Consider the following 16,131-nt stretch of genomic DNA (forward strand, 5'->3'; position numbering starts at 1 on the left):
ACTTTTTGTTGTAAAGGCAAAAACATTTCAGTTTACTAAATTTTTCTTAAAAAATATATGCAGATAAAATGACAATTTTTAACTCAATTTTCACTTTTCTAAAATTTGATGCATAGCCTATTTGATATAAAATTCTTATATGCTTTCTCTTTCTATCAATGTTGTCTGCAATTCATTGTGAAATCATTCAACATACTTGAACCAATAGTTAGTTGCATGTTATGGATGCAGGGGTTTTTAACAACATTATTCAAAATGTCTTGATTTGGTAATCAACATATCTCATTTTTCTTCATATCAGAATAGCTTTGAGAGATGTGCCTACAGAACAGATGTTCTTCTCTGATAAGGGAGCTATTGTTACAGAACAAATTTGTTGCTAATTACTAGTAAAACATCTACACAGTCATGACATATTAAAATTCAATAGTATGTCTGCATCTTTTTGCTCATCTCAGTCTAAGTTTCAGTACAGCCTAACACAGCTCTGGAGAGCCTTTTGGGTCCCTCATATTATTAAAATGCTTTTTAAATCACTGTGTTCTGAAAAGTCAGAGATAATTCCTCCACTGTGTGTCATTCCATATGGTGTTTCCTGGGCTTTGCCTATTGCATTTCAACATGAGACCTGAAATATTTTTTTAGCTGTGTAAAGGTAGGCATTTATGGAAGATCTTTTTCACTCCTTTTGAAGACTAACATAAAAGAGGGGTGAGATAAGAATATTGCTAAAAATGTTTTATTGTAGTGAGCCTTGAAAGTCTGATTATTTTAAGTTTGGATGATTATTTGAACTGTAAAATATATGAAGTTAAAACCGAATTCTAAGTAAAATATAACAAAATCCAAAATTGTGTCTCTCTGCCATGTCAGTAAAATGAGTACACTGTCAAGTGCACAAAAGGAAAAGTTATGTTGAGCTCATCTGTTCTTTACTGTCCTAAAGATTGGTGGGAGTTTGAGTTTCTTTTTTTAGGATAAAATAATGTTTGCTGATCTGGCTTAATTTATTTGTAACTTGGTAGCATAGAAGAACTGCTAGCAGATGAAAGATACTACTTCCTGTGCTGTTCAATTAAAGATGTCTGTCTTCAGAGAGTATTTGTCAATCTGACAAGAAAATTCTTTTTCCCCTCAATATTTCAGGTGATCCGTCTCTTGCGCTGCCTTATTCTGTTTATTACCTTTGCATTTGCTGCTTGTGTGAACTGCTAGTCTGTTATTTACTATAATTTCTTCTTCAGAGCTGTTGGATCCTGTTTCTGACAGCTGGTATAAAATTCCTTTCTCTTTCCACCATTTGTCTTCATTCATTTTTTCTCAAATATGTTTTTTTAAAAAACTTTGTTACTATTTGCTGTATAATCCTCTTCTAGTCTCTATTCTCTTTACAAAATCTCTAAGTTACTGTGATTCCTTTTTCTCCAATATCTCCCTGACCTTTCACATTTTATAATGTCAATCATCATTATCTAACTTCCCAGCTACATGTCTAGATGTATTCTCCATGTCACTCAAATATACAACTCCTAATGAACCAGACTCATATCAGCAGCAGTAATTGCAAAATATTACATATGTGGCTTTTTAGAAAGATCTTTCTATCCTTTTGTATCCAAGGAAGCTCCATCACTTTATGGGTCAAAATAAAGCAGAAATAATCTGTTCATTTTCTGTACCTTTAGATTTTGTGATTTTTACCTATTATTACAAGATTTTCTGAAATTCAGTTCTCTACAGTTAACAAACGTAAAAGATTTGCTTGTAAATGAGAAAATAGGTACATCCAGTCAAGTTGTTTCCAATGTTCTGTCATTTTACAACATGATTTTTCCTCCACTGATAGTTGCAGATTGAAAATAAAGCCAAAAAAGCTAAATAAAGGACCAAAATCTGGCATCATTGGAGTCCCCACATAAAGGTATTAAGTCACAAACCAAGGGATCCTGTTTGAGAACTGCATGCTACAGACCAGGGATCTCTCCATACTAAAAATGGTAGTATTAATAAGAAACATAGGCACGTACCCTGTACCCTTTCTGTGGATGCATCCTATTGGAAAGGGGACAGGTATGAAAATCTTCCCCTCCTGGGGTTGCCTACATAGAGTTTCACAGCCTACACATTTCTCCCCATTAGCACAGGTGGAACGGGCCCTATATGCCTGCATAGAGTGATAACTTTCAAATGAGGAGCTAAATGTACATAGAGATGTCACATTTAGATAAGCCATTCTTCAGACAGCTGGAGAGGATGAACTGTAAACTGGAGGAACCTGCACCTGAGTTTATTTTTCCAAGAAATGTGTCTCCTTACACCATCATATTCATGCTTTGTTTTGCTGAAAGAACACTAGTGTTAAAAGATATGCATATGCATAACTCCTTAGAAGGCTTGATATGTCTTACAGAAGGGAGCAGCAGATTGAGGGGGAAATCACACTCAGCTCAATGGATGCTGCTTCCACTAATCTGAAGGAAAACCTTAACCAGGTGGTTGCACCCTTTCACAGCTGAAGAGAACCTTTTGATGACATTGACCTCACACCAGAGAGAAACCTACCAGACTTCTAAGCAACATGTCATACTACCAAAGTTATCATCAGCTGACTTTATGCTAAGTTGTATCATTCTATATAAAGTGGCTGACTACAGAGACATGCCACATGCAAAATTAGGTAAAACTGTTGTTTCCAGGAATAAAAAAACAGAATGACATATTTAGGAATATACTGTTAGTTTGGCAGTACAGGAGTTATAGATTCATAGGCTAGCCTGAGCATCACATTAACGGTAAAGAATTAAGATATAATTCTCAATTCAGCTAAAGTATCTGCAGATTCTATAAGACTGAGAAAAACTGAAGATAGCACTATTTGTTTTAGGAGTCTACAGAGCACATTAATGGATTTTCTTTTTTTTCTAATTCACACTGCATCCTCAAATTCGTAACCTTAATCACATAAAAGCAGAGGTCAAAATTCACCAGTAAGAAATGGAAAGTCAGTACCCAGAGATGTGAATCCAGCTTTGAGACTTTTCTCCATGTGTTTTTGTATTGCTACATATACTGAAATATGCATGTGGGCATTGAGCTTCATTACATGCTTACTCTGAAGGAAACACTTATACTCAGAACTTGTGGGCAAAAAAAAAAAAAGGTAAATTAATTCTATTGTCATTTTCTGCTCTGTCCTGGGTTCAGCTGTACCAATTGTTTTTCTCCTTCTTAGTAGATGGTGCAGTGCTGTGTTTTCAGCTTTAGCCTGACAACAACACTGATAACACACTGATGTTTTTAGTTGTTGTTAAGTATAGTTTACCTCAATCAAGGACTTTTCAGTTTCATGTTCTGCCAGTGAGGAAGGGTGCTGTTACAGCTGAACCCAGGACATCCTGAAATATTTTATATCTCTGAATATTAAATAATGAAGAAAATAAAAGAACCATCGAAGAGTCATGTGAAGATGCAGTATTGCAAGTTTATGCACTTACACTAAAATCCCAGAGAGTAGCGAAGTTCATAGCACTTGCTTCTTCAGCTCTTGGGACAGTTTTTCTAGGTAAAGAGCCATATGGCTTCCCCATCAAAGCCTGGAAGAAAAAAAACAGAGTAATTTACATTTTAAAGCCAAATACCAAGAAAGGGAAGGGACAGTTATCTCACTGCTGCTGAGCCACAGTCTAAGTCCTTACTGGATCCTTTCCAGGCTTTACACTGAAAACTGCTTGGTGTTTTTTCTGTTTTGGTTTCAGTGGAAGATGGGTCATGCTATTGAAATGCTGTACTAGAAAGCTCTTGGAAATTCCTACTTGGCCTTTTCCCATCTGCTTACTAGAAGACAAGAGGATGTGGAATACTGAAATCAGGGAGATAGCACAATACTTTTAATTCCATATAGGCCCTCTTTTTAGGAAGACAATATGGTATCTCAAAGGAACTAGAAAAATATTACATTTCACAAAAGTGATTTCTACCTGAATTACATCTGCCCTGAGCAGCATTACTAACAGTGATGCTGCACACAGTGCAAAACATAAGGTGTCTCTCATGACTTTACAAGCCCGCTGGACCTTACCGACATGTGAGTATTAAGACAACTAAAAAAGATCCATGGTGCCTCAGAGGCCTGGAATGCATCTTTCTACTGAAATGCACATTTTAGTCAAGATACTCTACTTGTCTGCCTCTTAGTCTCAGTTCCTCTTCTTAGCTCTCCATAGAAAAAAAGTTTAGCACAATCCCAGACCATGGGAAAGCACTTTCAGGACACATGTCTATTTCAAGACATTTCTCTGTAATGACAACTGTCCCCAAAGAAACTACATCTTTAAAGCCTTAGTACAAATTAATACTTTTAAATGGAGCATAAAGAGATGAAAAATTTATTTAAAGGTCCAGTCCTATGAAATCTCACAGCATAGACAGAAATTCACAAAACAATTCCCAATGATAATTTAAAAGATTCCCACCTCAGGCACCATTACAAGTCCAAAGGTCAGTCCAAAGAGAATCATGTTTATTCCATACATCCAGCGCAAGAATATGAAATAAGATGCTACTGATGAGCCAAAGTGACCTATGAAAACATGAGAAGTGAAAAAAAGGCCAGATAAATCAGTCCTTTTATGCTATTTTACCTCAAGATGAGGACACTAAGAGTTTATTTAAAATAAATAAAATCAGGAGAGGCTTTTCATTTGCTTTATTACCGTAACTCTAATTTTTTTTCCAAGGGAGACCTTATAGCAGGCCTCTCAGTAGCCCTTAAAGGGCCTGCAAGAAAGCTGGAGAGGGTCTTTTTACAAGGGCAGGTAATGATAGGACAAGGGGTACTCACTTTAAACTGACAGATGGGACATTTAGATTAGACAGTAGGAAGAAGTTCTTTACTGTGAGAGTGGTGAGGCACTGTACGAGAAGCTGTGGCTGCCCCACCCTTGTCAACGTTCAAGGCCAGGTTGGATGGGGCTTTGAGAAACCTGGTTAAGTAGAAGGTGTTCCTGCACATGGAATGGGTGTTGAAACTAGATGGTCTTTAAGGCCCCTTCCAACCCAAACCGTTCTACCATTCTATAATTGTAAATCACAATGCACAGACTGTGTGTGGACTTTACTCTTTCTCATCAATAAGGCAAGAACAACAGCCTCTGACAAGTGAAAAGTTTAGCTGTGGATGAGGATACTTTAGCTGTAGTTGCTCTTAACTACACTTCCAGACTGGGCAGGTCCAAACAGGGGGCAACAGGGAACATTATAAAAATCAGCTTGCACCCAGCTGTGAACAAAACCCGTCCAAGTTTCACCAGTGTTCTGAATTCACTCCCTGGTGCACTGTGTTGTGATTATGAATGAAAGAGTAATACTTTAAAGTAGTCTTTAGCCATCTTTTCCTGCACCCAGATCCTCATCGTACTATGCATTGTCATTCAGATTGTCATGCACAGCACAAATTTCAGCAGTGCAATGAAGAGGTTCTCCTGTCCTAATCCAGCAATGTGTGTTTTCCATAAAGTCCTGTTGCACAGATATTACTGAATATCTATTCTGTAAGGAAAATAAGTATCTCTTTTCTAAATATAAATACTTCATCTACTTATCTACTTCTGTTTCTCTTAAACATCAAAAACAGGTTCACCTATTGCCAACACAAGGATGCAGCAGAGCAGGGCTTGCTGCCTGTTATTCTGAAGCTGGGCTCACTGTGCTAGAAAGGACAGTCATCTTCAAGCAGGAAGCCTACCTGAGACAGTGAGAACTTCATGTGGATACCTGGTCTTTCTAGATAGCTAGTGGCCTGGAAGAGTCAGACCCAACGAAAGATGGCTGTAAAAAAAAAAGGGCCCTATTTCTTATACTGGGGAGCATTATGAAACTAAGCAGAGGTTAGAGATGAGTTTTGTTGCTAGGGCTTAAATGTAGTTAGTACTTTCCTTTTTTTTTTTTTCTGATTACTCCGTTAATTTTTTTTTATCTTTTCAGTTTGTGTGAGAGAAAACTTTCTATGTCATCTGACATTGTTTTACCAGTACAGTATTTCTCTATAAGACAAAGAAACCTTACACAGTAGGATCTAACTGATCCACTATCCAGGACCTTAATTAACTTTTCATTTGCAATCTGTCTACTACCCTGGCTACTTTTGAAAATGGATCAATGCCCAACAGCACTACATAAGTATAAGCATCAGGGTTTTTTTTGAAAAAAACACTCTATTACATGTTAACTCCTGAGCTGCACCAAAAAGACAGATCATTCTATTAATATATGGCTTGATCTCTTGTGCTTTGTTGATCCTTTAGGTTTCCAAGTAGGTATCAGTCATGCTTGGTTGTTCATATGCAGTTTTTTAGAAGGATTGAAGGATAAATATTAGTGTTTCTCAGTGGTTAGAAAATTATATTTACTTCACCCATTTTCTACTGTAAACAGGTACTGCCTTTTGCTTGGGATTTTTTAATAAAGAGCTCACTTGGAGATCAGAAATGCAAATTGTCTTCATGTGAGAGTACAGAGGTGACATGCTGAGAAGTTTACTGCTCAGAAGCTAACAACTCTAAAGGTTTCTTGGGCATAAACTATTCCCTCACACAAAGGTATTTAGCCAAATGAAAATGTTTCCTATACAGAATAGTCTGCACATAACTGTCACGTTCTTGTTCTATTCATGTTCCTGCTGCTTACAATTTTTTTAAGCTAGGATCACACAAGATTCAAACAGAACTCTTATAAATTACTGCATCTCTTTTAGGTGCTATTGACATGACCTCTTACACCCTGTTAACACACTTCCGTGCATAGTGCCTGCCTTCGGAAAGAAAACAGCTTATAGCATAGTGTTAGCAGTGACCATCGAAGATAATATCAAAGTTTTACTTCTAGTTTCTTTGAACTAAGAGACTGCTTATTGAGCTATAATCCCAGCTATTGGAAGGAGTAGAAGCTACCCATGAACATTTCATTTTCAAACATAGTTAACTGGTGAATGAAATATACCAGACACTTACCTGTGTGTGCATGTGTTCTGCTGAAAAAACTATCAAAAAAGAAATATTAGGTTAAAAATGCTAACCTGTGTGATGACACGGAAAGCAGTTGTGCAGGCCCAACTCTGTAGTGGAGAACTGAGCCAGCACATTTGGCATCATCAGATTTCCAAAGAATGGTCCAAAGAACCTACTTTACCTGTCACAATCTGATGTCATTTATTGCTCATTTCACTGTACTGTCTCCTCTAAAACTGAGCTGTCATGTAGACAATGCTCCCTCAGATTTCCTTCATGCAGCCATATTTTGCCATATGAGGCTGCAGTCCATGGGAACTGACATGGCTACATACTCACCACACACAATGTTGTCCAACAATAGTATCTTTAAGAATATTGATCCTGGTGTCCAAATCTAGTGTTGAACCATTTTGTTCAACCACTCCTCAGTATTTTGGGTAGACTGAAGGATCCAGTGGTTACATGGAAGGTGTTACCTGTTCCGACAAGATTCTCTAAGCTGTTCAATATGCTACAATTAGCAAGTCTTACATGAAGTCTTAAGCAATCAAAGGTATTTTTCTGCCAAATTCCTCATAAGCAGTATCAGACATATTGTGTTCACTTTCTGATGTAATATGTTTAAGTTAGTAGTGTTAGTCTCATTTTACAAGGGTTTGAACTAAGCCTCAACATGCCTCCCCTTGCAGAGGTACTTCTGCTTCTTTAACACAACTGCATGACTAAACACAGCAATTGTTAGGAACATTTCATTCCCTGGAGTTCACACATACAAGCTTTAAGCTGACTGTTGAAAAGGTGATTGCTCCTCCAATCTGTTCAGTATTTGATCTTTGATCATATCTGGAGATTTCAATCAGAGCTTAATATAAAAATGATTTTACAAATGATTGCATAGTGACTCTGCTAACCTGAAATTTCGGGAATGCAGAGTAATCGTTGACTCAGCACCAACAGTTTGTTAAATATCAATAAACAGAGGATTACTCTTTCCTTTTTACTAAACATGAAATATATGTCTTAGCTACATATAAATTCAGATAACAATTAATTTTCTAGAAAAAGCTGAAGCAGTAGTTTTTTGGTCTCTGTGACTCAACGTATCTTAGTCTTTACTTTCACTTACAGACAGACCATATTTTTTCCATTTAATTTTCCCCTACTTCTCCTTTTTTAATGCCTAAATCTGTTTTTTTTTCATTGGCAGCTTTATCAGTGTCATCATTAAGATGACCTTGATCTTAGTACTACAAATGCATTAATATGAGGTACATGTTGAGAGCTATTGCTTGGATTAACGAGAATCAAATAAATTGTGACTTAAAGTTCTTTTCCCCAGCAATATTTCAGAGTTGCTCCCTTGAAAGCAAGCCATATTTTAGACTACATACTTTCTGATCAAAATTCAGCATATGCTGAAGAGATAGAAAAATACGTAGAAAAAGAATAAACAATTATTAAAAGTTACTATTGCACTGTGATTTGGGGACCTTCCAGGTAACAGTAAAAATGTTACTCTTAAAAGAAAAAAAATATATATATAAAAGCAGGACTGGAAAAATGACCATTCTGTTTTTTTGCATTCTGATTTTACAAGGAAACAAATGTATCTGTTGGAAATTATTACTAGCAGAACAGCTTGCTCCAGGACTACTCCTTTGCAGAAACTTGCAGAAATGTTCTCACGAATCTGCAAGATGTGTATTATATGTCAAGACCAGTAAGATACCATGTGTATCTAGCTGCTGAGATTGATTTTAACTACGTGCACGCAGCAGCTTCTTTCTAAACTCTGCCTCAAGTGAGTACATAATTTGTTCAGCAGTCCATAGATCATATGTTTCAGGACATTATAGAAGTTCTTCTCGAGGCCTATTTTGCAGTCAAAACACCACAAAATTCACAATTTATCGTTTTCCTGTTCTTCTACTGTTCTGGTTATTGACTTTTGATGCAACCCACAACTTCTTCCAAATGCAACTTCTCTAAAATCAGTTTGCTTCATGCTTTCATCTGCTTTTTATCAGTGGCAAGCTTCACTCAGGTACCAGTGTAATCAAGCCAAATCTCCTTCAAAGAAAGGACTGAAGTTTAAATGTATCACTGGAACTTAAATACAAAACTGACTTATGCCAAAAACCTACTCTCAAACATAACCATAGTACTAACTATCCTGGGTGGTTTTATATTTATGCCTAATATATGGGGACATCCAAGACCACTATTGTTTTCTCTGTGTTGTATTATATGGTTGAAAATGAGAGAAATAATACCAAAATATTCCTTGCATAAGGCTCAAAATGATGAAAAAATCACAGAAATAACTAAAATATAAATACAGGCAAAATAAAATGAAGGTAGGCAATGTCTAAATCCTAATTCCACTTTTCAAGGATTAACTTCACCACTGGCTGCTAAACTGTGTATTCAAGATTTTTGTCTCTAACTGGCTAACATTCTCTGAAGGAAATTTTAATCTAGCTATAATATCAAGCTCATTAAATATTAATAAATAAAATAAATACTCATTGAGTTTATACTATACATTGAATACAGACCTGTATTTCTAAAGTATTGATAAGTAACTTACCATTTTTATATGCATCAGGAATATGATACTAGATACTATTCTTTATTACCTTCCTTAAGAACTTACTTTCAATCTCCTTAATTTTCATTTCCCAGGGTATGCAGGCTGTCTTAAAATTCTCAAAATCTCTCTGAAATTTCATCCATTTCTGAAATGGGTCACAGATAAAAAAGACCACCATTATCTCAGTGACCAGATGCTCAGTTTCCCCTTGAGCTAATATAACCCCTTAATCACTCACAGTATCCTTTGGCACAACCTACTGCAATAGAAGCGCTAGCTTATGAAGAACCATCTTCTTTTGTTTGTTCTGAATATGCCTTCTACTGGCTTTGTGTGAAGTCCCTATTTCTTCCACAAGAAGAATGATTAAATAACCCCTTCTTTTCATTCCTTTTTCTTTTTTTTTTTTTAGAATTTTTTCTGAGAATTTGATTTATTTCCTGTGCTATTCAAAATTCAGATCTGGAGCTTAAGCTGTGTTGTTTAATTACAATTGTTCTACACAATAGTTTATCTATTAGATAAGTGTAACTTCTGTAATAGAGCTTCTTGTGCCCAGCTGAGTTTGAAAGCCTAATTATTTTTTGCGAACATTAATGCTTATGAGATGTTACTCAGCAGATGCTTGAGTCTGTGATGCTTGCAGAAAATCCAGTCTAACTAAGGGTAAACCTGTTTGTAGCAAGCAACCTTACCAAATATTCTCAGCATCATTCTGCATAAGAATTTTAGTTTGGGCCAAGAGTGTGCTTTTGAAACATATCTCCCAAACCATCTGATTTACCACACTTAGATTCACACTGTAAAGCAGTGTTAGAGCATAAAACTAAGTCAAAAGATGTACTTGAGGAGCATGTTAATCCACATCCACTGCTAGTGGGTATTTTATGCTTTGAGACTGCAAAGGACTTATCCAAAAGAAAGACATGGCAGAACACATATTGTGTGGATACTGGGTCCTCAGCAGCCTCTCTTCAGCCTTTCAGTCACAATCCTACAGAGCCATATTACTTCCTAGAATGTAAGTAGCCCTGGAGACTTAGCCCAGTGGAGATGTCTACAGCACTTTTGCTGTAGGGCAAAAAGAAACTTTTTGATCCTTCACAGAAGGTTGTCTCAAGATAAAGACTGAGCTTCGGATTCAATCCATACAAAAACCGATATACACCAACAGCAATTAACTTTCACTAGATACTAAACTCTTGCAAACTCTTGCAAAATCAAGCCTCAATCAAATGGTGAGTTTGCATTAGAAATATTTTCATGCAAGAGCAGTGGAAATAAAAGTGTTAAAATGCAAAGAAAGACAAGGAATTCTGTTTAAGTAGATGGGTATATATGAGAATAATGGGCAAAAGGCTCCCCATTTCCATTACATGAAGTTATCAATTATATTTATATAAGTTATAATAATATTTCATATTATTACAAAATAATAAATTTACCTTAGTCATCATCACTTTGAATGCATAGAATTTTTTTCCTTTTCCTTTTCCAAGAGCACCTTCAAACTTTTCAACAAAAAGCTGGGCTTCCCTGGAAAATGAGAGCAAATTAAAGATATAGGTGATTTACGGTAAATTCATATTGTCTCTACTGTATCAATGTAATTTTTTATGTGTTCTAACTCCTCATAGAGTTTTGTATAATCTTATTCCCTTAGAAATGTTTGCAAAGAAAAGGGCTGAGATTTTGTATTTTACAGAAGAATAATTATATGTAGTGCAAACAGAACAAGCAATGTCAGTAACTTGCTCTCAAACAAATGCATTTGGATCTCTGAGATCTGCCTCCATCCACTTAATGTTACCAAATATTTTTAGCCACAGTGATTTTCTTTTGCAGTTCAGTCTAATATAAATTGATGTTGGTCTGTCTAAGGAAGATTTATTTTCATTTTTTATTTTGGAAATATATATACACTAAAGCCTTGGTTCCTTTGTGTTTCACCTTCTCAAGGCTAGATTTAATTCAACTCTTCATAATTTATGCATATATCGTCTCTAAATTGAGCCATTCTCAGAATCATTTTATAGAAGTGTAGCTTCAGTGGTCCCCAAAAGACTGAAATTTTGCTTATAAACATATGTAAGTTAAATAATGCCATGGTGCTACAAATACGAAAAGAAGATTTTAAAATTGGTTTAAAAAGCATAATGGCTGTGGATTAAAACAATTTCATCTAATTTTCATTTGTAAATATGACCAGCATAGAATCATAGAATATTTAGGATTGGAAAGGACCTTAAGATCATCTAGCTCCAATCCCCCTGCCATAGGCAGGGACACCACACACTAAACCATGTGGCACAAGGCTCTGTCCAGCCTGGCCTTGAACACCGTCAGGGTTGGAGCATTCACAACTTCTGTGGGTAACCCATTCCAGTGCCTCACCACCCTCACTGTAAAGAATTTCTTCCTTAGATCTAATGTGTCTCCACTGAGAAAATGTGCCCTAAAGGCTAAATGTCCTGATCTAAAACACTCGAAAATAGGATAAGAAAACTTAGCTGTCAGTATACGCACAAGAGGTATAACTGTTCTGTCATCACACTACATGATTGCAAAGTTTTGTATGTTATATTAAGTATAACACTAAACACTTGAGAAAAGTTAGACTATCGGGAAAATGTTAATTGTGATGCACATCTCTCCAGAAGCGCTACAGATAAATTCACTGAGTGGAATAAATTATCATGCTTATATATTCTGTTCACATATTTTATGCAAGCAAGCAAAAATACTTCATTAAACTGCAAGATCTGACAAAGGCATTGTCAGAATAGTGGTGTAGCTGTGATAAAGGAGAATTAAAATTATGTATGAAGAAGGCTATTAGCTATGTCATACTTTCCCTTAACTTATAGTTAAAAATCTTAACCATTATTTTTTTAAAAGACGGTTAAAAATAATCTTTTAAAATACTATGTATTTTTAGTAACTGCAAATACTTGGGGTGATCTTCATACTATCATTTGAAGACCTACCAAAATCTTTCCCCACTAGACACCTACTGCACCAGTCTCTTTTGCTCACAGCTACGCAGTTCCAAATGGCTCTTTGTTTCTACGCCTCCCAAGACTGCAAAATAGAGCTACTGTATTTAGCTTTCACTCTTTGAGAGCTTTCCATCCTTGATAGCCCTCTGAGCACTCTCACCTTCCAAGTGCTCACACCTGAACGCATCTGACGAGGCATTAGGATCAGTGCCAGTTAACCTGACCTCCCCAGGAGTTCAGCATGCATTTTACAACCACCTGAGATCCCCTTTTCTTCTTCAAAGACAAAGGTTGGCAGAAGCAAAAACTGCACACAGTAAAATGTATCCCTATCCAAACACTCTTTTTTTTTTCTTTTTTCTTTTTTCTTTTTTCCTGTGGCATAAGGCATGTACAATTCAGATTAAAAAAAAAAAAAAAAAAAAAAAAAAAAACAAAACAAACAAAAAGACCCAGCCACCACCCCAGCCACACTTTCCACCTATTCACCACTTCAAAGAGTTCCTCGGGGATCAGTCGGTGTCTTTTTAATCTAAAGATACCTTATTCTCAGTTCTGCTTTTCTGGATCATATTTGCATACTGGATTTTGGAGTCTGATCGTTCTATACTTTAGCTGACTTTGTCACTGACTTAGCCTTCTTTATTTTCCATGAATTGAGTCCTTCAAAGATTTTCTGGCTCAGCACTCATACCTCATTCTTTCATTTTGATACTAAAAAAAAATTCTACTCTTAAATTTCAGCCTTCTCAAGTAAGTCAGCAGAACCAGACTCTTCCAGTGCCCAAGAGTCCCTTTTAAACCCATGTCCTCAGGATTTAAAATCTTGCTGCACTGTCGGAAGATGTAAGGTAGTCCTAACAGCAGATGGCAGCTTCCTCATAAACTCTGCAGTCAGTGCTGGAGCAATACCATAAAAGCAGCCAGAATCAATAAACTGGAAGTGTACCAACCTCCCAATGCAGCATATCATATTCTGGACTTAAGAGGAAAACCTCCCACCACCACTTCTATCACTAGGTAATCAAGCACTTGAGCTTGTTTATGAAAAATTACTGAAATCAAGGCCCGCAGAGCTGCAGAAAATCTGTGCTTTCAGCCACTAATTACTTACTGTTATGCTGCAGAATATGAGGATTTCAAATCATAGGGATTTTTGTTTGGTTGATTTTGGGGATTTGTTTTGTTATTCTATTTGGGTTTTGTCTGGTTTTGTTTCTTTTATTTACAGTGGAAGTAAATTAGAAATCTAAGGGATGATACGAAAACAACCATTAACACATAAAAATTCATCTATAGCAGATATGAACATATTTTACACCTATAGCTGGACACAGAAATTCTCCACAAAGATGTTCTGCTACAAAATTAAGCCAAGACAGAGTAAAAAGGAATTTTCCACACTGGTAAAAGATTTATTTTAAACTCTTTATCCAAGCATTCTGTTCATTTGTTTGAAATGTCTTTTTACAAAGTTTTTTGCAAAAAGTATTATTTCTTCTTCCTCTCTACCTCCTGGACTCTCCATCAAGCTATCTTTCAAGTCAGAGCACTATTTAAGCTTTTTCTCAAGGACAAACCAAAACACTGCTTTTTGAACAAGGTGATCTGGATCCCCAGGTTTAATCCTGCTGACCCTCCTGAATGCTTCCCTGAGTTTGCCTTTGCTAGTGGCTAAGGTTTCCTTTCTCCATGAATCACTTCTTTCCCAACACTGCCCGCTGCAGTGCGTGTGAGGTACAGAACTGTTATAAACTGCCCCTAAATGTTACTGCTTTATAATCTGCTTTTCTCAGATTTTCACTTCATTGGCCTTTACTGGACTAAGTTCATCATTGCAGCACAGACAAACCAGACAATGATCTGAAACCAGATCAGTGATACCACCCAGTCAACTGAGTTACATATGCAAGATCAGACCACAAACCCAGTTGGATTCATGCATGCACGATATTTGTGAAGCTACTTTAATGTTTCATGAAAGAAGTATGAAACAACCCCTTTCATTTTTTCATATATTGCTTTCCAGTGGTTATAAATTTGTTCTATAAATCTTGAAAAATATCAACTAAGCCCAAGCGGTGGATTTGCAGTATTATTTTAATTTTACATTTACATTGTATTTATCTTCTAGCCTAGTTACAATATATGGTGGGGTTTCTAATTAATAACATGTTTTACAATAAGGCATATTTCATACTGACCATGACAAGGTTTCAAACATGCATTAAAACCTGGCTATTAATATTTCCCATTTTTGTGAAGTAACAGCCAAAATCATCACATAATAATGCAAAAATCATTGCATAGTTAATAAAAAAGTAGCACATGTTATTTGGCCTAAATGGTGGTGATGAATGGAATTAAATCTAGTTGGCAGATGGTCACAAGTGGTGTTCCCCAGTGCCCAGTACTGGGACCGGTTCTGTTGAAAATATCTTTATCAATGCTCTGGACAAGAGGACTGAGTTCGCCCTCAGTGAATTTACAGACTGGCAGTGCTGGCTATTGGAGGCTGATCTGTCAGAGGGCAGGAAGGTTCTGCAGAGGGATCTGGACAGGCTGGATCAATGGGCTGTGGCCAATGGAATGAGGTTCAACAAGGCAAAGTGCCGGGTCCTGCATCTGGGCCACAACAACCCCATGTAACAGTACAGGCTGGGGGAAGAGTGGCTGGAAAGCTGCTCGAAGGAAAAGGACCTGGGGGTGCTGATTGATGGAGCTGGACATGAGCCACCTTGTGCCCAGGTAGCCAAGAAGGCCAATGGCATCCTGGTCTGTACCAGAAATACTGTGGCCAGCAGGGCCAGGGCAGCGCCCTGTCCTTGGCGCTGGTGAGTCTGCACCTTGAATCTTGTGTTCAGTTCTGGGCCTCTCACCACAAGAGAGACATTGAGTTGTTGGAGCAAGTCCAGAAAAGGACAACAAAGCTGGTGAAGGGTCTGGAGCACAAGTCTGATGAGGAATGGCTGAGGGAACTGGGGGTGTTTAGTCTGAAGAATAGATTCAGGGGAGACCTTATTGCTTTCTATAAATACCTGAAAAGAAGTTGTGCCAATGCAGATGTCAATCTCTTCTTCCAAGTAAAAAGTGATAGGACAAGAGGAAATGGCCTCAAGTTGTGTTAGGGAAGATTTAGACTGTATATTAAGAAAAATTTCTTCACTGGGAGGGTTGTCCGGCATTGGAACAGGCTGCCCAGAGGAGTGGCTGAATGACCATCCCTGGAGGAACTTAAAAGATGTGTAGATGTGGTGCTTAGGGATGTAGCTTAGTGGTGGACTTGGCAGTGTTAAGTTAAAGGCTAGGCTCAATAATCTTAAGGATCCTTTCAAACCTAAATGATTCTATGATTCTATGATTATTATGCAGTTGAAAGAAATCAAATTATTTTTAAAAAAGCATTTTGTGAAAGAAAAGAGTGAAAGCCTTCCTCCACTCTTGGAATAAATGACATCAAGTTACCTTTGATGTTTTATAAGCATCTTTTCTTTTGATGTGCAGTGGATTTTACCAATTAACATTCTAAACA

The 16,131-nt window shown here is 36.9% G+C and overlaps 1 protein-coding gene across 1 annotated transcript in view; it reads right to left on the minus strand.

Annotated features, from left to right (window-relative positions):
- Positions 1 to 16,131, minus strand: part of TMC1 (transmembrane channel-like 1) — a 59,220-nt gene that overhangs the window by 22,405 nt on the left and 20,684 nt on the right. Inside the window, exons 5-8 of the mRNA XM_010023435.1 lie at positions 11,046 to 11,136; positions 9,664 to 9,745; positions 4,473 to 4,579; positions 3,495 to 3,593 (exon numbers count right to left, since the gene is read on the minus strand). Of these exons, the coding sequence (XP_010021737.1) occupies positions 3,495 to 3,593; positions 4,473 to 4,579; positions 9,664 to 9,745; positions 11,046 to 11,136 (379 nt within the window). The remainder of the gene's footprint in view (positions 1 to 3,494; positions 3,594 to 4,472; positions 4,580 to 9,663; positions 9,746 to 11,045; positions 11,137 to 16,131) is intronic.

Source organism: Nestor notabilis, unplaced genomic scaffold (genome assembly GCF_000696875.1).
Source record: "Nestor notabilis isolate BGI_N333 unplaced genomic scaffold, ASM69687v1 scaffold131, whole genome shotgun sequence".
In the NCBI taxonomy this organism is placed as follows: Eukaryota; Metazoa; Chordata; class Aves; order Psittaciformes; family Psittacidae; genus Nestor; species Nestor notabilis.